The 21,062-nt window shown below is 46.7% G+C and overlaps 1 protein-coding gene across 3 annotated transcripts in view; it reads right to left on the reverse strand.

Moving 5' to 3' along the window:
* The window catches only part of LOC310668830 (cullin-4B), a 141,632-nt gene that overhangs the window by 13,800 nt on the left and 106,770 nt on the right, over positions 1–21,062 (reverse strand). For all 3 annotated transcript variants that reach the window (XM_083422161.1, XM_083422159.1, XM_083422160.1), the window contains 2 exons: positions 8,781–8,885; positions 7,299–7,409 (listed from right to left, as the gene is read on the reverse strand). In XM_083422161.1, coding sequence (XP_083278287.1) covers positions 7,299–7,409; positions 8,781–8,885 — 216 coding nt within the window. The remainder of the gene's footprint in view (positions 1–7,298; positions 7,410–8,780; positions 8,886–21,062) is intronic.

Below are 21,062 nucleotides of genomic sequence, written 5' to 3' on the forward strand. Positions count from 1 at the left end.
CTAATTAGGAGGGGATGTTTTATCCCGTGCTGATAGCCTTTCAGCTGATTCCCTGGTGACCCGCTGGAATGCAGAGTTAACCAGGGCTCTTGACTGTCTGGCTCCGAAGCGCCCTCTCCAATTGCATGGAGCCCAGAGAGCCCTGTTATTTCCCCCGGAGCTGAGGGCAATGAAACAATCGTTGAGATGGCTAGAGCACCGGTGTCAGAAAACTCATTCTGAATCGGACCGGACACAGGTTAGAGCTCAATGTCGAGCCTATCAAGTGGCGGTAGCGACGGCGAAAAAGACTTTCTTCATCGCCTCTATTGAATCTGCAGAAAACAGCAGCAGGGGACTCTTTCAGGTGGTTCACAGTCTAATGGAACCACCTTCGTCATCGGGCCAGGTAGGGAACCCAGGATCTCCTGCAATGCTTTTGCAAAGTTTTTTGTGTTAGGGTGTGAAACCTAAGACGCTGTCAAATTAGCAATGTCATGTGACTTTAAGTAGTCAAGCTCGTTAAGTTGCTCAGTATATAAAGAGTGTTTGTTTTTCTCTGCCTTTCAAATGTTGAAAAAGTTTGGCATGACGGAGTGTGCAGGTGTTAGAACACCAATGGAAATGGGTTTTGTAAAAGACAATGAGTTCAAGGATAGTGCTGAATTCAAGCGTGCTGAAATCTTTCAGTCAGCACTGGGAAGCTTACTTCATCTTTCGCAATGGAGTAGACCAGATATTGCTTACGCTGTTAACTTACTCAGCAGAAAAGCTCCAAAACCTAGTGTAAATGCATGGAAAGGAATTCAAAGAGTGTTAAGATATTTACAATACACCAAAGATTTTTTCCTTGAATTATCTTCGGAAGGACAAGCACAGATTACTTGTTGGGCAGATAGTGATTGGGCAAATTTAAAAGATAGAAAATCAGTGTCTGGCTGTGTAATAAAATTTGGCAACTCTCTGATTGGGTGGAGATCCAAGAAACAGAACCTGATTGCTTTGTCGTCAACAGAAGCTGAGTTCTGTGCCTTATCTGAGTTATGTAGAGATCTAGAATTTTACAAATGCTTGGCACAAGAGATGTATGAAAAGGCCATCACTCCAATCACTGTATGGGGTGATAATCAACCGTGTCTTAAGTTAGCACAAAATGGGCAGTTTAAAGGTCGTACAAAACATTTGGATATCCGCTTTCAAAATGTTTGTCAAACGGTAAAAGCAGGAATTGTTAAATTAAATTACTGTCCCAGTCATGAAAATCAAGCTGATGGTTTTACAAAACCGCTTGGGTTTCAGCGGCATGAAAACTTTTGTGAAGAAATGGGTCTGAAGTAATTTTGTTTTTGTATTGCCAGCGAGAGGGGGTGTTAGGGTGTGAAACCTAAGACGCTGGCAAATTAGCAATGTCATGTGACTTTAAGTAGTCAAGCTCGTTAAGTTGCTCAGTATATAAAGAGTGTTTGTTTTTCTCTGCCTTTGGGAGAGGGCGTGAAGCAAAAATGTCTGAAAGCTCTGGAGGTGTTTCTGTTATCTTTCTGAAATAAACCTGTCTTTGGAAAGACAGGCTTCCCTGTGTCGTTATTTTTTTTTTTTTTTGCTGCTGAGACTTTGAAGCTTGTACTGCAACAAGAATCTCTGCACTGGACTTAATTAATGCTCTGCAAAGAGAGCTGTTGCTGGTGGCGCAGCGGAAGCGCTTACTGGACCAGTACACAGACTCTCTTATTTTGCAGATAAAGTCGCTCAGATTCGGAAGGAGGTAGACTCCACCGTGGAAGCAGGGCGGAGGTGGGAGAGTGCTGGAGTCCTGTCTAGTCATATTATATGGGATCAATTCCAATCTGTTACCTCCGAGGATGTGGACAGGCTGCTTGGATGAGTGAAACCAACCACCTGTCTTCTTGATCCTTGCCCATCCTGGCTCATAAAAGCAAGCCGGGAAGGGCTGGGCGATGGGCTCAGCGGGGTGGTGAACGCTTCCCTCTGCGAGACCCACTCAAAGAGGTGGTCATTAAACCGCTTCTTAAAAAAGCATCTTTAGGCCCGGCCAATATGGCCAACGATCGCTCAGTCTCAAATCTTCCATTCTTGGGCAAGGTGACTAAGTGGGTGGTTGCTGAACAACTCCAAGCATGCCTGGAGGATTCAGACCATTTGGATCCCTTCCAATCGGGATTCAGGCCTCACCATGGGATGGACTTCATTACAGACTTACCAGCCTCAAGGAAACAGACAGTAATATGGGCGGTGGTAGACTTATTTACTAAAATGGTGCACTTCATGCTGTGCCAGAAGCTGCTATCGGCCCAAGAAACAGCGCAGATGTTTGCAAAACATGTGTTTAAGCTGCACGGGTTGCCGTTGAGAGTGATTTTGGAAAAGGGGGCACAATTTATCTCGCAGTTTTGGAGGAAGTTAATGCAGCTTTTGGACGTAGAGGTGTGCTTGACCTTGGCTAGGCACCCACAAACCAATGGCGAGTCAGAGAGAACCAGCGCCACGTTGCAACAATACCTTCGTTGCTTTGTGAAATATCAGCAAGAAGACTGGGTAGACAAGTTGGGACTGGCAGAGTTCGAGTACAGTAATGCAGTAAATACGTCTACCCAGCAGACTCCATTTATGGCAAACCACGGAAGACACCCAAGAGCATTTCCAGAGCCATGAAGCAACTTGTCGGTGCCAGCAGCGGAGAAGTTCATGGAGGAAATGCAGGCTCTACAGGAAGTGCTGAGGGAGAAACTAGACGCAGCTAAGGCCGTGTACAAGAAGAATGCTGATGAACATAGGCAGCAGGGGGAGGAGATCGAAGTGGGGGATAAGGTGTGGATGTCAGCTAAAGACATGCCAACTAAGGGGAGGTGGAGGAAGCTAGAGCCAAGAAGGCTGCGGCCATTTCAAGTTGTAGAGCAGGTAAATCCTGTATCGTTCAAACTTAAATTGCCTGCCTCAATGAAGATACACCCTGTATTCCATAGGACTCTCCTGTCACCATTTGTTCCTGCACACCAGTACCAGAAACTTAAGCAGGCACCTCCACCTCCAGTCATGGTGGAAGCCCAAGCGGAGTATGAGATCCAGGAAATATTGGATTCGAGGATTTGCAGGAGGCAGTTGAGGTATTTAGTGTCCTGGAAAGGTTATGCTGCTGAAAATTCCTGGGTACGAAGCCAGGATTTGCATGCCCCTGACTTGCAGAGGCAGTTCCACCGTAGGTACCCCCACAAACCCAAAACCAGAAGGTGGAGCGAGGAGGCCGAACCCAGTGAGGAAGAAGCTTAGGAGAGTGAAGAATGGTGGGAACCTGCATCAAGAGAGCCCTCCATGGCAGGCAATGAAGCAGAGGAGGAGGAAGGGGGGCTTAGAGGAGGGGGTGATATCAGAGAAGCGGCTATTCTGACAGCAGAGAAGAGTCAGAGGGAGAAGAATCAGAGAGCAGCAGGAATCTGCTTTCTTCACACACAGAGAGTAAGGGAAGCTTATCTCTCCCAGGAATGCAGCCTGGCAGCTCTATTAATAGAACAGAGCAGAAAGAACAGGACACAACAGAGGGGGAGGAAGAGATCGAGGGGGTAGAGACTGCAAGAACCCGTAGATCGAGTCGTTTAGTAGAAAGGCGCATGTCAGGGAAAAGGAGGAAGTGGAGGCTTTCCTGTGTTGGCCAGAAAAGGAAGCCAAATCCAGCAACTGACTCAAAGGGCAAGGAATGATTAATGGAGCTCTGACCGGGAGTTATTTTAATTGACCAATAAATCTGAAATAATTAACTGTCAGAGGTTGTGTCATGTGTGAGAGAGACATCAAACCTGACACTGCAATGCGCTCTACATGGGGCTACCTTTGAAGGTGACCCAGAAAGTGCAATTAATCCAGAATGCAGCAGCTAGACTGGTGACTGGGTGTGGCCGCCAGGACCATATAACACCATTCCTGAGAGACCTGCATTGGCTCCCAGTATGTTTCCGAGCACAATTCAAAGTGTTGATGCTGACCTTTAAAGCCCTGAACGGCCCCGGTCCTGTATACCTGAAGGAGCGTCTCCACCCCCATCATTCTGCCTGGACACCTGGGTCTATCTCCAAGGGCCTTCTGGTGGTTCCCTCGCTGCGAGAAGCCAAGTTACAGGGAACCAGGCAGAGGGCCTTCTCGGTAGTGTCACCCACCCTGTGGAACGCCCTCTCATCAAATGTCAAGGAAATAAGCAACTATTTTACTTTTAAAAGACATCTGAAGGCAACCCTGTTTAGGGAAGTTTTTAATGTTTAATGCTGTAATGTGTTTTTAATATTCGGTTGGGAGCTGCCCACAGTGGCAGGGGAAACCCAGCTAGATGGTTGGGGTATAAATAATAAACTTATTATTAATTTATTATTATTATTATTATTTATCATCATCATCATCATCCCTTCAGTTCTTTCTGATAGGCCAGAATTGCAAAGTCAACACAGGTGGAAGAGTCCACATGATGGAAGGGGACACAAAACTCTGCAACACAGACACTTTTTTCTGGTAGTACATTTTTAAGGTGCCATGCCTAGGCAATGGATTCTTTCTTGCAGGGGGTTGGACTACAGGACCTTTGGATGCCTTCCAAAACTACAATTCTATAATTCTATCTTCTTCTTAGGAAATACAGTAACAATCCTTCATATGCAAAGCTATCATTTCTAAAAACACTTTCTACAATATGGATGTATTGGAAACCCACTCTGATTTCTAAAGAAAGAAACATCTTAAGTTTCTGCACATTTTGATATACTAGGCTAGAGGAGTGGTGTTGATGTTGGAGAGAACATAAAAGAGACAGCAAGCAATACATTAGAAAAAATGCAAAAAACGTTACCAACAAAGGGAGATTGGCAAAACAAGCTGTGTATCTGAAATTGGCAGTGGAAATTAGACAACAACCAAACCAAAAACTTTTAAAAAAGTGGGAAAGTGTAAAAAAATATTTGGCATAACATTGTTCTCAAATCAAACCCTTGATGTGTTTCAAATAAATTTCACAAAGTCAAAATGCAGATAAACAAGTTATTTAAGGTAAAGGTACCCCTGCCCGTACGGGCCAGTCTTGACAGACTCTAGGGTTGTGCGCCCATCTCACTCAAAGAGGCCGAGGGCCAGCGCTGTCCGGAGACACTTCCGGGTCACGTGGCCAGCGTGACATCGCTGCTCTGGCGAGCCAGAGCTGCACACGGAAACGCCGTTTACCTTCCCGCTAGTAAGCGGTCCCTATTTATCTACTTGCACCCGAGAGTGCTTTCGAACTGCTAGGTTGGCAGGTGCTGGGACCGAACAACGGGAGCGCACCCCGCCGCGGGGATTCGAATCGCCAACCTCTTGATCGGCAAGCCCTAGGCGCTGAGGCTTTAACCCACAGCGCCACCCGCGTCCCCCAACAAGTTATTTATTATGTATTAAAAAGACAATAAAGGTAAGCAACACAATTGAAAGGCAAAATAAGATAGAAAAAGCTGCAGTGAGGTGGTGGGTAGTCACGGGTGAATAAATATGGATATTGTTTGGTTTACTTATGTACAGTATATGTTAAATTATGGATTGGAATATGTAAATAATTAACAAAGGGAATTTAATAAAAAGCATTTTAAGAAAACACCAAAAAACAAAACTGCAACCCTTCCATACTGTTGAGGTTCCTTTAATTGCTGTTAAGTAAACTCTGGTGCACGTGCTTCCCTTATCTTGCACCTGCAGGTCTTACGATTAGTGTTTGAAAGTCACTGTGACCTGACAACAGGCCAAGGGTGTGGTCATTCTTGAGTATATTGAAAGGGGGCTGTACATTGCCTGTTTGCTTTGGTGCAAGGAAGCTCTGCCAGATTGATACTGAACTCTGTGCTGTATGTATGCTGTGAGTTGTACTTCTTTGCATTTGAAGCCTGTACTTTATGTATATAGTGTATATAGTAAAAAGGTAAAGGGGACCCCTGACCATTAGGTCCAGTCATGGCCGACTCTGGGGTTGCGGCGCTCATCTTGCTTTATTGGCCGAGGTTGCCGGCGTACAGCTTCTGGGTCATGTGGCCAGCATGACTAAGCCACTTCTGGCGAACCAGAGCAGTACACGAAACGCCGTTTACCTTCCCGCCAGAGCAGTACCTATTTATCTACTTGCACTTGGACGTGCTTTCGAACTGCTAGGTTGGCAGGAGCAGGGACCGAGCAACAGGAGCTCACCCCGCTGCGGGGATTCGAACCGCCAACCTTCTGATCGGCAAGTCCTAGGCTCTGTGGTTTAACCCACAGCGCCACCCGCCTCCCTTAGTGTATATAGGAAACTGCCTTAATGCTTTGGATCCGTCAGTAAAGGACTGAACTGACTGAAAAGCCTCAAAGCCTTGAAATAAAAAGCCAGGAAGCTCCCTCCCCACCTCAACACTGTGATCTTTTAACTTTTTATTTTACATTAGAAATGGAGATAAGTATGTGGAGGGTGGGTGAGGATTTCTAGATAATGGAGAAACTACTGAGGAACTTGCGAGCCCGTTTTGTGGGAGAGCTGGCTATTCCTTTTCCTTGATAATAAATGGGTGGTGGTGGCAGTGGCAGGTGAGAGGAAGAAGAGGAGGACCTGGAGTTTTGTAGATTTGTAGAATTGGAAGGAACCAAGAGCCCTTCAATGATTCTCTCTCCCTACACACACACTGCATTGCCAAAGCAGCCAGCAGACTGAGACGGGCTCAGGAAAGACTATGGGAACGGACAAAGTGTGGGCTGCTCAGATTGCAGAAGCTCCTTTTCCCTGCTTCCTCTATGCTGCTCCCAACCCAGGCTGCCTGCCTCCCCTCTGCTCCAACAGCTCCTTTGCAAGCACGGGGAAGCTGTGGCAGCCTCTGCAGCAGCAGCCACTCTTCCTCCTCTTCCCTCCGTGCCTCTTCTTCGTCATCCATTTGCTACCCACACACCACCATGCAGTGGCCTTCCTCTGGCCCAGGCAGCCCCTCCATCCTCCTCCGTTGTCCCCATCTCATTTCCTTCAAGACCCCAGCCCTGCACTGGGTGGGCTCACCAGCAGCCAAACAAGAAGCAACTGCCCTTGCAGCGCAGCACAAGGCTGGCGTGAGGATGCAGCAGGTGTCCCTCCAAAAATGTGCCTCTTAAAAAGTGCACCTGGGGCCACAGCGACGGTAGCTCCGCCCACGCTGCAAATAACTTTTAATGTAAATAGCATAAAGTATGCACATCATAATATATAAATAATATTCAAGTGTCTTATCCTTTACAAACACAGGTTGGGGAGCTGCTATGACAGTGAACATAGAAAAAATTACAGAGGACTAAACCAAGCAACTTACCATGTTTGAGCTTGGAAAGCATAGATTTTTCAGCATCTACTGATGCACTTTTGCCTACCAATAACCGCTTTGCTAGATCTTTTTTGTAAAATGCCTCAAAAACATCCTTTCCTGTAGAAAACAAGTTTATTTAAAGCTCAGTTTGAAGTCTACATTACAACTGTCTCTCTTTAAATTACGGATCAGCAACTTGTGATTCCTGGATTCCATTTTAGCTCCCTAAGGCAGAGGTTTGCAACCTTTTTGAGTCCACGGCTCCCTTGAACAACTGCATTCTTTCTGCAACTCCCCTGTGAGGAAATGTGCTCTGAGCCTCAGAAGCCCTCTTGCCTGCAGAGCCAGCAGCCCCTCATCCCTTTTCAAACACGCTCCCTTATGGAGTGTTCCCTCAGCCTCCTCTCCTCTCCCTCTCTTTAGGAGTCCTACAGCAGCCATCGCAGCCACCCCTGGTCTCTGAGCTGCTGCCCCCAGCCCCAAAGAGCTGTCTTCTCATGCCACCCCACAAGGCCCTGGGAAGAGGATGCCCCCAGCTTTAGCAGCTTGAAGGTGACTGGCCAAAGGTGAATGCGAGGCCACCATTTTATTCACCTAGGGAAGCAGTGGGTGCCACCAGGCCTGCATGGTGGAAAGGCTCCCCTTTGGAACAGGGCACTCAGCTCCCAGGCAGGCATTGCACAAGAAAGGCCAGCATAGCGCCTGCCTGGCTGGCCTCCCACTTGTCCGTCCGTTCCCAACAGCAAGGGCTGGAGGACTGACTGGCTGTGGTCTGAGTTCACCTCAGCTCCTAGCAACCAGCACTCCCTGGCCAGCCCCAGAGGCACCATTCGCCTGGAGAGCTTGTAGCCAAAGCCACTGCATCAAACAGCTGTGCAATCCTTTGGCAGGCAGAGACATGAGAGGGCATTAGAGGAGGGAGGGAAGGAAAGAGGGATGGAGGTCACTGTTGCCCGTGGCACACCTGATCATCATTCAAGGCACCCCAGGTTGTCATGACACACTGGTTGAAAACCACTGCCCTAAGGGGAACCATTGAGCATCAACCATTCCCAAACCAACTCAGATGTATGGGCTTCCTAGCAGCTTACTTTGAGAAACGGAAGGGTGAATGGGAGTGGAGTGTTTGACTCCAAATCCTTATTATTTCCTCAAAGTAGCTCTACAATACAAGTAGCTGCTGTCCATGCATTCCACCTCATCCCCACCAACTCTTTAACAAGTCAAAATAGCTTACAGATTCATAAAACACCTATGTGTATACAGTCATCCCTGTGAGTTAAGGGCAAGGAACCAATGTTATGTGACATTGAGTAGTTAACTAGGGCTTAACCCTCATTTCTGCAGATCTAACCCAAAATAAAAGCCATTCTACTAGCTAAGAAACTGGGAGAATAGCAGTTAAACTTTGGATTCATTCAGCCTTATTGAGCCAATTTTTGCTGATATGTGCAGGTGTCTAATGCAAATAGGAAGTCCAGCTCTTACCATAGATGAACCTAAATATAATCATAATTTTATCCAACATCTTTTCAAGCTCTTCATCAGTAGCCTCTTTGTTTCCTGCACGAAGCTTTGAATCCACATACTTAGCTGAAGGAAAAACAAAAACAAAAAGTGATCAGATTTGAACTTGCATGCTTAAACAAAGTCTTAGTCTTACTCTAGACAAGGCTAGTGCTCTGCAAACTCTACTGGCCCATTGCCAGGTCTAACAGACAAGTGCCATGCAGACAACAGACTTGCCGTTCCCAAATGTCACATCATTGTGAAAAACAAAACAGAAGTTAATTCTCTGACCATTCGAAAGCACCATAATCTTCAGCCTCCTTCCTTGCTTGTAAGTATACCCTGTTGGGATGCAGCCAAGGAATCAGAGGCAATTGGCAGGCCCCCAGCTGGCCCCAGCCCACCAGTTGAACTCCACTCCTTGGATCAGCATGAAACTGCAACCTGAGCTTCAGAAGCTTTCAGAAGCTGAGCATGCAAGCCAGCAGAGTAAAACACTTCGCAACAGAAGGGAAGGGAGAGGCATATGTGAGCATATTTACAGTTTTATTCAGCATACATCAGGACAAAGGAAAACATGTCTTCTCCCCTTCGTGTCCAAAGCAAGGCAGGAAAATAATAGCCATATACAAACGGAAGTTCCCAGCAAACTGTGCTGGAGTGTAAACAAGCATGTGACACACAACAGTCATGCCTTTTAAGGTGGAATGGAATATTCTAACATACCCAACTATTAAATAACAGGTCTGATTGGAGGTTGAGCCCCGCACTCCATCTCAAATTCAGCTAAGGGGCTGCAAAGCTCCATCAGAGGAACTGGACTGATTTGTTAAACTTTGAAATATAGCCTTGTACAAGATATCTGTTAGTTATAATAAAGTTAACTGACAGTTCGGTTCTTTAGTTTATTGTTCTGCCCAGAGGCCAAGACAAACTTGTAGCAATAGTATTTAACAAAATACAGAGCATACATCCATAATATAAGCCGACATCCATGATGTAAGAGAGATACCAGAAATACCCAAAAGCAAAAATCTAACTTAATTTCAGTTTAAACATCTGAATCACCAAAACAACTTATAGCAATTTTATCTATTTCATTTTTCCTGATTATTATTATTTTGCAGCCAGTGCATAGAGAGCCAGTCTGCATTACAAAGCTATTACTCAAAAGAAACTGAACCATTTCTGGGACTTCCTGAGAGGAATCAAGTAGGTTGGTCGCAGCTTTTGGAGCTCCCTCAAAGCTGTAATTAAGCGGTGACTAATTACAACAAAGGGACGCGAGTGGCGCTGTGGGTAAAACCTCAGCGCCTAGGACTTGTCAACCGTCAGGTCGGCGGTTCGAATCCCCGCGGCGGGGTGCGCTCCCGTTGCTCGGTCCCAGCGCCTGCCAACCTAGCAGTTCGAAAGCACATAGATAAATAGGGACCGCTTACTAGAGGGAAGGTAAACGCCGTTTCCGTGTGCTGCGGTGGCTCGCCAGATGCAGCTTGTCACGCTGGCCACGTGACCCGGAAGTGTCTTCGGACAGCGCTGGCCCCCGGCCTCTTAAGCGAGATGGGCGCACAACTCCAGAGTCGGACACGACTGGCCCGTACGGGCAGGGGTACCTTTACCTTTACCTTAATTACAACAAAGTTACAGAGATAACAGGAATAAACTCCCTAGGTACTCCAGATGGATTGCTCACTGAAGAGGGATAGAGAAATCCCATCAGAAGGGTGAGTGAACCAGAAGTTCAGGTCAGGTGAGTTTGCTGGCCAATCAAGCACAGTAATCCCATGGGCATTGAACCAGGTTTCGGTACTTTTGGCAGTGTGGGAAGGTGCCAAGTCCTGCTGGAAAATGAAGTCAGCATCCCCATAAAGCTTGTCTGCGGAAGGAAGCATGAAGTGCTCCAAAATCTCCTGGTAGACGGCTGCGTTGACCCTGGACTTAATGAAGCACAGTGGACCAACACCAGCTGATGACATGGCTCCCCAAATCTCTTTTCTGATGAGAGCAGCTTTTGCATCTCATTTGGAAACCAAGGACCCAGAGTCTGGAGGAAGAATGGGGAGGCACACAATGCCAGATGCTTGAAGTCCAGTGTGAAGTTTCCACAGTCTGTGTTGATTTGGGGACCTGAACCCCACAGAGAATCTATGGGGCATTGCCAAGAGAAAGATGAGAGACATGAGACCAAACAATGCAATACAATACAAAATGAGAAGCAGAGACTGGAGGGTGGAGCAAGGCAGGTGGAAGGAGGCCTTGCCTGATGAAGTCTCTCCCCTCACAGTTCTTCCTCCAGGCACAGCTTCCTTATGAGACGACCCAGGGCCAGGGGGTGGGGCAAGACAGGTGGAAGGACACCTTGCCTGATGAAGTCTCTCCCCTCACCCTGGTCTTGCATAACACCTCAGCAGTGCCACAGGCTGATAGCATCCATGCTACGCTGCATTGAGGCAGTAATTGATGCAAAAGGGGCCCAAACCAAGTACAGTGGTGCCCCGCAAGACGAATGCCTCGCAAGACGGAAAACCCGCTACACGAAAGGGTTTTCCGTTTTGGAGGTGCTTCACAAAACGAATTTGCTATGGGCTTGCTTCGCAAGACGAAAATGTCTTGCAAGTTCCTGTGATTTTTTTTCACTCCCCACCCCCTTTTTCTAAGGCACTAAGCTGCTAATAGCCTTTTAACAGCTAATCCGCTAATCCCTTAAGCCTTTAATAGCCGCTAATAGCCGATAAACCGCTAATAGCGCTAATCCGCTAATGGGGTTGCTTCGCAAGACGAAAAAACCGCTAGACGAAGAGACTCGCGGAACGGATTCTTTTCGTCTTGCGAGGCACCACTGTACTGAGTACATATGCATGCTTCTACTTTTCAGAAGTCCAATATTGCTCTATTTACAATCCTTGTTTTGCTGATTTCATTTAATATTCTAATTTTCTGAGATTGTTAATTTGGGGTTTTCATCAGTTGTATGCCATAATCATCACAAATATAACAAATAAAGGCTTGACATACCTCGCTTTGCATGTCATGAGTCTATCTCATATATAAGTTTCACCTTTTCAGTTGAATTACTGAAATAAATGAACTCTTCCATGATATTCTAATTTTCCAAATTTCACTTGTACTTTTGAAACTCCTATAAACCACTAAAGTAATTAAATAACTACTCAACTGTCGATAAACATGTCAATCTGAAATATGACCCTAAAGCTGGCTCAAAAAGAGTAGTAATTGAAGGCTGATTGTAAAACTGCTATCCAATAGTCTAATTTATTTATGGTAATGAGAATTAATGGTGGCATTGCACTAGCTGTGGCAAATGGAATGCTAAGGAGTGTAGGAATGTGTTGACTTTGAGCAAGTTCCTCTAGCAGCACCCATGATTGCAAGTATGTCAACTGTGGTGGATTTGCAAAAATTACTTCATGGGCAGAGAAAACAATTAAGAATTGAGATGCAGAAGATAATAATAAGCAAATCTCTGAATAAAGTGGAGGCCAGTGAGGAAGTACAGCCACTGAGAAAAATTATTGGAGAAGATTTGTCAGATCAGGAAGAAGGTCTTACACAGTTCCCTGAGGGTCACAGCCATGCCTAGAGGATGGCTCAGTGCCACTGGAAGTACAATCTGGAATGATTTTAGAAGACAAAGCAACTAAGACTCCTGCAGTAGCTGGAATGCTGGAAGGATCAATGTAATGCTGGAGCCAGGATGTTTAGAGCCAAGATGTTGAAGAACAAGATGTTCCAGAGGGGGAAGAGACATGTGGTAGTGATAAGTGACTTTTTACTGAGGGCAACAGAGGCAGTAATGGGTGGAGGAAACAGGATGTCACGGGAGGTGTGTTTTCTGGGTGCAAAGATTCATGATGTAACAGAGAAGTTGCCAAGTCTTATAAAGCCCAATGACCACTACCCCTTCCTTCTGATTCACGTGGGTACTAATAATATTGCCACACACAGCCTGCAACACATAGCAAGGGACCATGAGACACTGGGCAGGTAACTGAAGAGACGTGGGGCACAGGTAGTCTTTTCATGACTCCTTCCTGTTGAAGGTTGTGGCCCAGGAAGAGAGAGGAAAATACTTGAAGTAAACCACTGGCGGCAAAGGTGGTGTCATCAGGAAGGCTTTGGCTTCTTGGATCATGGTTCCCGCTTCCTTGTGGAGGGACTTCTGGTGAGAGATGGGCTGCACCTCACAGCAGTTGGCAACAATGTGTTTGCTAAGAGTCTCGAGAACCTGATCAGAACTTTAAACTAGATCTTGAGGAGGAGGGAGACAACATTACAAACGACAGAAGAGCACCTGGCACTGAGGAAAATAGCTTCATTGATGCACAGAAAACTGAGGTGCTCTACAAACCTGCTAAAGGGCAAGCAACTACAGAAAGGAAGGAGCTGGAGGGAACAACCCATGGTTTCAGTTGTCTCCGCACAAATGCACAGAGTATGGGAAACAAGCAAGACGAACTGAAGCTTTTAGTACAGGATGGCAAATACGACCCGGTAGACATTACTGAAACCTGGTAGGATGAGACTCATGACTGGAATGTAGGAATTGAGGGGTATAACCTGTTCAAAAGGAATAGACCAAATGTGAGAGCTGTGGGCGTCTCTCCTCTGAGTTGTAAATTCTGTTGCCATAAATTCTGCAGAGTCACTTGAACAGCCAGGGGTTGCCCCCCTCCAGCCCCGGCTTCATTTTCTCTTCCCCGTGAAGAGAGGCAGGCCAGCAGAGATACTGTGAGAGCTGTGGGCGTCTCTCCTCACCACAAACGCCACAGGAGCCTCTTGAAGTTTTTATATTCTTTATTTACAGTATTCACAACGGGTCATTAGCACATCGTTCATCCATCAGTGTCACTCAGTTCAGATCTCTGCCGAGGCCTGTGTTTGCCTCTCCAACAGCTCATAAAATGATGAAGTCTCCCGCCTCGCTTTTCAGCCATCTTTTCCCTGCATCTTGTGAGAGCAGCCGTAAATCTCTCCCCAATTCTGAGCTCGAGCTTAACCCTTGTGTTTCCTGTGAACTTCCAGGCTCACTAGCCCTTCCTGGGCTTATTCCAATAGCTCTCTCCTCATCACCTCCCTCCACCTTGGGCACCTCGTCCACCTCGTCCACTTCTTCCACTCCCAGGCCTCCCCTTCCCTCTGAGGAACTTGAAGCCTCTGGTTCGTCCCTGACACCAAACAGGAAGGGAGAAGGAGTAGAATTATATGTAAAGGATGTGAAAAGCAGATTGAGAGTATATGGGTAAAAACTGTAGGAGAGAAGGAACAGTTACCTTACTGTATGTGTTTGCTATAGACCACCAAGCCAGACTGAGGACTCAGATGATGCCTTACTAGAGCAGATTACCAAACATTCAAAAAGAAGAGATATAGTAATCATGGGAGACTTCAGCTTCCATGATATCTGTCAAGCTCTGTCAAGAATGTAAGATCTGACAAATTCCTTCATTGTCTCGCTGACAATTTCATATCCCAGAATGTGGAAAAGGCAACAAGGGGATCATCTATCTTGGAACTAGTACTCACCAACAGGGAGGAACTGACTGACAAAGTGGAAGTACTCAGAAACTTGGGAGGAAGTGATCATGTTCTACTGGGTTTCATGATACAGAGGCAAGGGAAAACTGAGTGTAGTAGGACACGCACTCTGGACGTTAAGAAGTCCAATTTCAAAAAGTTTAAGGAGCTACTGGGTGTGATCTCATGGTCAGAAAAACTCAAAGAGAAGGGAGTACAAGAAGGATGGAAGTTTCTAAAAGGAGAAATATTGAAGGCCCAAAGGGAGACAATACCAACAGGAAAGAAAAGTGGGAGGCATCTAAGGAAACCGGTGTGGCTGCATAAGGAGCTTACAGATGAGCTGAGTATAAGAAATGGAAGAAAGGGGGAAATGTCAGGGGTCCAAGTTCCCAGCTTGATAACACAGTAAGTGAAGGCAATTAAAAGTGAGGATTTATTGCAAAAACAAACAGATAGCTCCGGACAGCTCTAACACAGCCGCTGGAAATTATCACTCAAGATGACCCTTCTAAAGAGTTATTCCTGCGCCTTCAGCAGATATTGAATTTACAACCCCTACTTCTCTTGTTTTGCTTCCTATCTAACAACCCTCCCCTTCACCAACTCCTCGGACTGATTAGATCAGCTCCAACTTCTTCCGGGTCTGAGAGGGGTTTGTTCACACCTGATTGTGTTCCAGAAGAGCTCTGGCTGTGTTTCACCCTGCTCCCAGCTACAACCTTATCATCCTGCTCGTCAAGGTCAAGAAAAGCTGATGGCTGCAGCTGCTGGCTCTGCCCTGTCTGAGTCAGATCAAAGCCTCCCTGTTCCTGGCTGCTTTCTGACTTTGGCTGTAAATCTTCACTTGGAGCTGGCTCATTCCTGACACCACCCCCTCCTCTAGGTGCTGGGATTTCAGTTCCCACCAGCTGCGGAGAAGCAGCAACATTGTTTACATCATGTGATGTGTCTGAGCGTGAGATAGGAAGTCTTACTCAGTTCTCAGAGTTCTCAGTGTAACCGGGTGGAGTTACTGAGAGCCCCCTTCCGCTTCTGGATAAAAGCAGAGTCGAGTTGCAGACTCTCATGCTGTACTGCTGAAGGCGAGCAGACATGATTTGAACAGTCAAATAAAGTAGCTGGTTAGACTACGGACTGTCTTCTTTCTTCTGTGATGCAATGCCAGGAGGAAGTGAGTGTGCTCCTCTCAGAAGGGAGGAGTCGCTTATTAACGGTCTCTCTGGACTAATGGTAGATTTTAGCCAGAGAGTGACCTCTGGAGAATGCCCCGGAGTGCCTGGGATGCTGGCAACCCTCCCGGGCGGGCGTTTTTCCAACATGTGGTAGCAGAGGATGGTTCTGCAATAGCCAGACCTCTGATGTTTTGCCAGCAGATGGCTGGTGGTTGCCTTTATGCAGATGGATGCCGATGCGGATTGATGGTCGAAAGGCTCGACTGAATGGTGCCGATCGGATCTCTGAAGTTCTGCAAAAGAAGCTGCTGCTTTGGAACAAAGCACTGTCCAGTTCCTCATTCCGGGGGAGAGTTTTTGAAGCAGCCTGTTACAGCTGTTTATCCTGATGGCAGACAATGGAAGCCGGGACTGCTTGCCGCTAAAAGGGAAGTGTGAGTAATCAGCTTTTGATTTATGAGGCTGCTAAACCTCAAAGAGAGAAGCAAGTTGGAATTGAGCAATTAAGAGGCTCATAGACTGCTTGAAGATTTACAGCTTGTTGCTCAGTAGAAGCTGATAGCTGTTTAATTGGAGCCAAGATGGATTCCTGGCAAGGGGACGGGAAGATGATTTGTCCCCTCCTGACCAACGATAATTATTCAAGCTGGTGTCTGAAAATGAAAGCAATGTTACAGCACCAGAGAATATGGGATGTGGTTGAGAACGCAGTTCCTGCAGCGCCTGGTAGGCTATGGAACGATCGCAATACCCAAGCAAAGGTTGCAATAATTCTGTGTCTGTCAGATGACCAGTTAATTCATGTGCAAAATTGTGCACACGCAAGGCTAATGTGGCAGTAATTACGCCGAGTGCACATGCGTGAAGCAGCCAGGACGGCTTTGCTGCACTTTCAGCAGCTCACCAATATGAGGTTGAAAGTGGGAGGAGATCTCCAGGAGCACCTCACTAAAATGCAATATTTGCGTAACCAGCTGGCGCAGCGAAATTTTCCACTAGATGAGGATGTTTTGCTACATGATGATAAACAGTCTAGACCAGAGGTTTGGGACTGTTGCCAGTCAGCACCCTGCCAGCTGCAGATCTGAACGTCTCAAGGATTTGTGCAACTCTTATGAATGAGAACGATCTATTGGCTGTATTTGCCGTTTCTGAGGGGGAGAGTGGAGCTACGTCAGCTTCCCCCACAGTTGCTCAGGAGGAGCAGGCAGTTGCCTTGAACGCCATTCGTTGCCACAGGTGTGGCCTTCTCAGCCATGTGCAGAAGGACTGCAAACGCCGTGTTTCCAAAGGAGCCAAGGGGAGCTCTGGAAAAACAGAGGCCGGTAGCAAGGGTCGTGCTAAGCCTCAGACAAAGCCCGCTAAAGCTTTGTTTTTGCCAAAGTCTTCATCGTCGACCTGGAATTTGTTTGTCGCAGACATGGGTGCGACAAACCACCTCTCAGGAAGAAGAGGATTATTTTCCACGTTTGAGAGTCGACGTTTCACCGTGAAGCAAGCTAATGGTCAGGAGCTGGAAGCTACTGGGTTTGGGACTGTGCTTCTTAAGAGTCTCAATCTGACCATTAGCAAGGTGTACTTTGTGCCAGGTTTGGAGTTCAACCTGCTCAGCGTGTCACAGCTAACAAAGCAAGGACTGGTGGTGTCCTTTGATAAGAGAAGATGCACAATCTTCTCTCTCCTGTTGTGCAGTGCATTCTACATTCCTAGTAAGAATCACTGTGTCAGAATCAGGCAATAAAACTTTGTATTGACCGTTCTCATAACCCATGAAAATGCCCCTTGCACCTTGTGGTGTTTCTACCGACATGTGAGACCCGAAAACCTTTAAGTGCTTGGCAGAAGGTTTTCTCTGGAACAGTTTCTCAAAAGAAGAACTTTCCATACCTGCTGAAACCTTTCTTACTCACATGTAAGAAAAAGCGTTCAGCGACTCAGCCCAAAACTTCTGGGGCACTTAGCATTTGTGCTTTCATGCCTTGTTGCAATTCTGTGTTCACCTTGACACATGCACTCTTGTTCCATGAAGCTTCTGAGATAGGATCTTTCTGCTCAATCTCCTGTTCACCTAGGAAATTTTGAAATTCCTGTGAAACAAAAACCTGCTTTTCATCAGTGAAAAGACCTTCAATATTAGCATCATGAACAAATTTCACCTTATCACAAAATTCTCTGAACTTTAAGGTTTGCTGGGGTTTCTGCAAGATATACACCCATATTGAGAAAAACAATCAACCATTATCAGGTAGTACTTGGCTTTGCCTCTAAAAAGTGGTAGAGGTCCAACTACATCAGCATACACACACTGGAAAACTCTGGTGACTTTGCCAGGCTTCTTGCCTGTGGGACCTGTAACACAAGATACAGCAACACCATCACAATTCTTACAATCAGTACTATCAAAGGAAAGCAAATAAAGCCCATCTTCTTTGTAGGCATAAAGAAGTGGTGTCCCATCTCTGGAGATCACACATCTCTCCTTGTTGCAGGATATCTCAAAACCCTGCTCAGTCAGGTGTGACACACTCAACAGGTTGTACTTTAAACCTGGAACAAAATAAACATTGTTAATGGTGATTTGGAGACTCTCAAGAAACACTGCTCCAAACCCAGTGGTTTCCAACTCATGACCGTCTGCTTGCTTGATGGTGTAATGCCGAACCTCGAAAGTGGTAAACAATCCCTTGCGTCCAGTCAGATGGACTGTGGCTCCTGCGTCGAAAACAAAAGCATTCCAAGTTGATACTGTCTTCTGTGTAATCAAAGCAAGACCTTGCTTGGACTGGGGCTTAGCACGCTCTCTGCTACCGGCCCCTCCTTTCACTGAGCTCCCCTTGGCTCCTTTGGAAATTTGGCCCTTTCGACAGTTTTTCTGTAGATGGCCAACAATTCCACAATTGTGACACCAAATGGCCTTAAGAGCAACTGCCTGCTCTCCTTGAGCAACTGTGGGGGTGACTTTGAAGCTCCACTCTCCCCCTGAGACGTAGCAATTGCAGCCTCTCGATCACTCTCATTCAAAAGTGGCACAAATCCTCGGTACCATGAGATCTGCAGCAGGCAACATGCAAGCTGTGACGCAACAGTCATAAATCTCTGATCCAGACTGTTAATCAACATGAAACAGAACACAGGCTCCGGCAGTGGAAAATTCCTCTGCACCAACTGACTGTGCAGGAATTTCATCTGCGTCAGGTGCTTCTGGGGATCCTCTCCTTCCTTCAGCCTCAAATTTGTGAGCTGTTGGGAATATAGCAAAGCTGTCCCAGCTGCTTCTCGTATATGAATGTGACGTAATTTTTCCCACATATCGCATGCGTGGGCCTGATCCTGAATGTGGATCAGTTGCTCATCTGATACACACAGAATTATCGCAGCTTTAGCTTGCATGTCGCGATCATTCCACAACCTCCCAGGCGCTGCCGGAATGGCATTCTGAATAACATGAAATACTCTCTAATGCACAAGCATGGCCTCCATTTTGAGAACCCAGCTTGCATAATTCCCATCTGTGAGGGGAGAGTAAGACAACAACCCTACTCCCTGTTTTGGATCCATCTTGGCTCCAATTAACAGCTCTTCAGCTCCTTCTAGGTAGCAAGCTGTAAATCTTCAAGCAGGCTCAAGCAATTAAGACCTACTTCTTTGAGGTTTTATGGCCTCAGTAAATCAAACTGGTTACTCACAGTTCCAAGTGGCAAGCAGCCAAAAGCCTCCGTCTTTGTCCGGCAGGAATGCAGCTCTCCATAGCTGGACCAAGGTGTTAGGATATTTCCGTTCCACCTTAAAAAGGGAGCAGGCTGTTGTTTGAGTCACAGTCTGCGTACGTCCGGCTCACAGGAAGTTTCTCTTTTGTATATAGCTTTTGTCTCTTTCTCTGTGCCTGGACATCAAAGCAGGCAGTCATGTTTTTTTCTTTGTTCTGACCATCGCTGAATAAAGTTGTAAATAATGCTCTCCTGGGTGCATCTTTCGCTGTGCGAACTCTGCTGAAAGGGTGTGCACTAGTCTTGGAATGTGGCATGCTATTTCTGAGGCTTGTGTCGCTAATTGACTGATACTGCGTTTCTACGGGAGATCGATGGATCGTCCGGAGACGACGTGGGGGCATGATGGCCTTTGTCTCCCTGGCAGTATCCCAACAACAGGTTTCGGGCCCAGGGAAAAACAAGGCTTTGTTTGCTGGCACTGCTTCTCCAAAAGCCGAAGGCAAGTTTGATGGCCAGGAGCAGGGGGGCAAGCAGCAGCCCAAGCTGGTGGAAGACAAGGTTTTGCTTGCTGGGAAAGCTGCTCCAAAGGCCAAAGCCAGATTTGTTGTAGATTCTGGCGCATTAGGGCACATTGCCAACGACCGGCATCTCTTTATCTCCTTCACACCTCAAGATGGAGAGATCCACCAGGCTGATGGAAAAACGTTGCGAATCGCAGGAGTCAGGACTGTGAGACTGGCAAGTCTGCACACAACCATCAGAGATGTACTTTATGTTCCAGATTCTGCAGACAATTTGCTCAGTGTCCCACAACTGACTGAGCGTGGCTTTGAGATTTCCTTCAAGAGAAGCGTCTGTGTCATCAGGAAAGGCAAAGAGGACATTTTGCATGCAACGTTTATAGATGGTTTGTTCTGTATAACTTATGATGACAATGGTGCTGCTGTGTCTAATGTTGATTCTTGTTGTGTTGCACAAACTAACAAAGTTCTTCATGCAGGATGTATTCACGAGGCATACCGAAGATTTGGTCACATGTCTTGGCAGGCACTGGCCAAGATGCCTGAGTTGGTTCAGGGTTTGAACATCAAGCCCTGTAAGTTTCACATGAAATGTGTATCTTGTGCAGAGAACAAGGTGAAGGTTACTCCAAAAGGCAAGGAGTCTAGTAGGCAGGCTTCCAAACCCTACCAGCTAGTCCACGCAGACCTGGTTGGTCCACTTGCACCCGCTTTGGGTGGAGCAAGGTACTTCATGGTTCTAATTGATTCTTTTTCCAGGTACATTCATGTGTTTATGCTGCAGCGGAAATCAGAAGCGTTTCCTAGGTTCAAGGCATTCTGTGCTTGGTTGGAGAATGCTCACAGTAAACGTATCGGTTGTTTGTTTACTGATCGAGACGGGGAATTAACTTCTCAGCAGTTTGAAGCTTTCCTGACTGAGAAGGGAATCCAGCATGACCTCTCAACGCCTAGATCTCCATGGCAGAATGGACTTGCTGAGCGAGCAAACCAGACTTTGCTCCAAGACCCTATGAGAAGATGTTTGGTAAGAAGGACTTCCGGTTGAGCGCGAACTCGTCGCAAGCGGGGATTTTTCCAAGTGGAGAATCCCGGGTTTTTCGGAGGAAATTTGGGGTGCCACAGGGCGCAGTGCCCCCCAGGAGTAGTATCTGGAGGGTGTCCAGGTACTCTGGTTCCCGCTGAAGCCGAAACGCAGACCACCCAGCCGCCAGGTACCTCCCGGTGGAGTGAAGAGTGCGGCGGGGGGGAGAAGCGGGCTGAAGGGAAGCCATAGGTACCTCCGGAAAATGAAGCCCCAAGCTTGCAGGGTAAGCGCTT

This window comes from Podarcis tiliguerta (genome assembly GCF_965153285.1).
Source record: "Podarcis tiliguerta genome assembly, chromosome: W".
In the NCBI taxonomy this organism is placed as follows: Eukaryota; Metazoa; Chordata; class Lepidosauria; order Squamata; family Lacertidae; genus Podarcis; species Podarcis tiliguerta.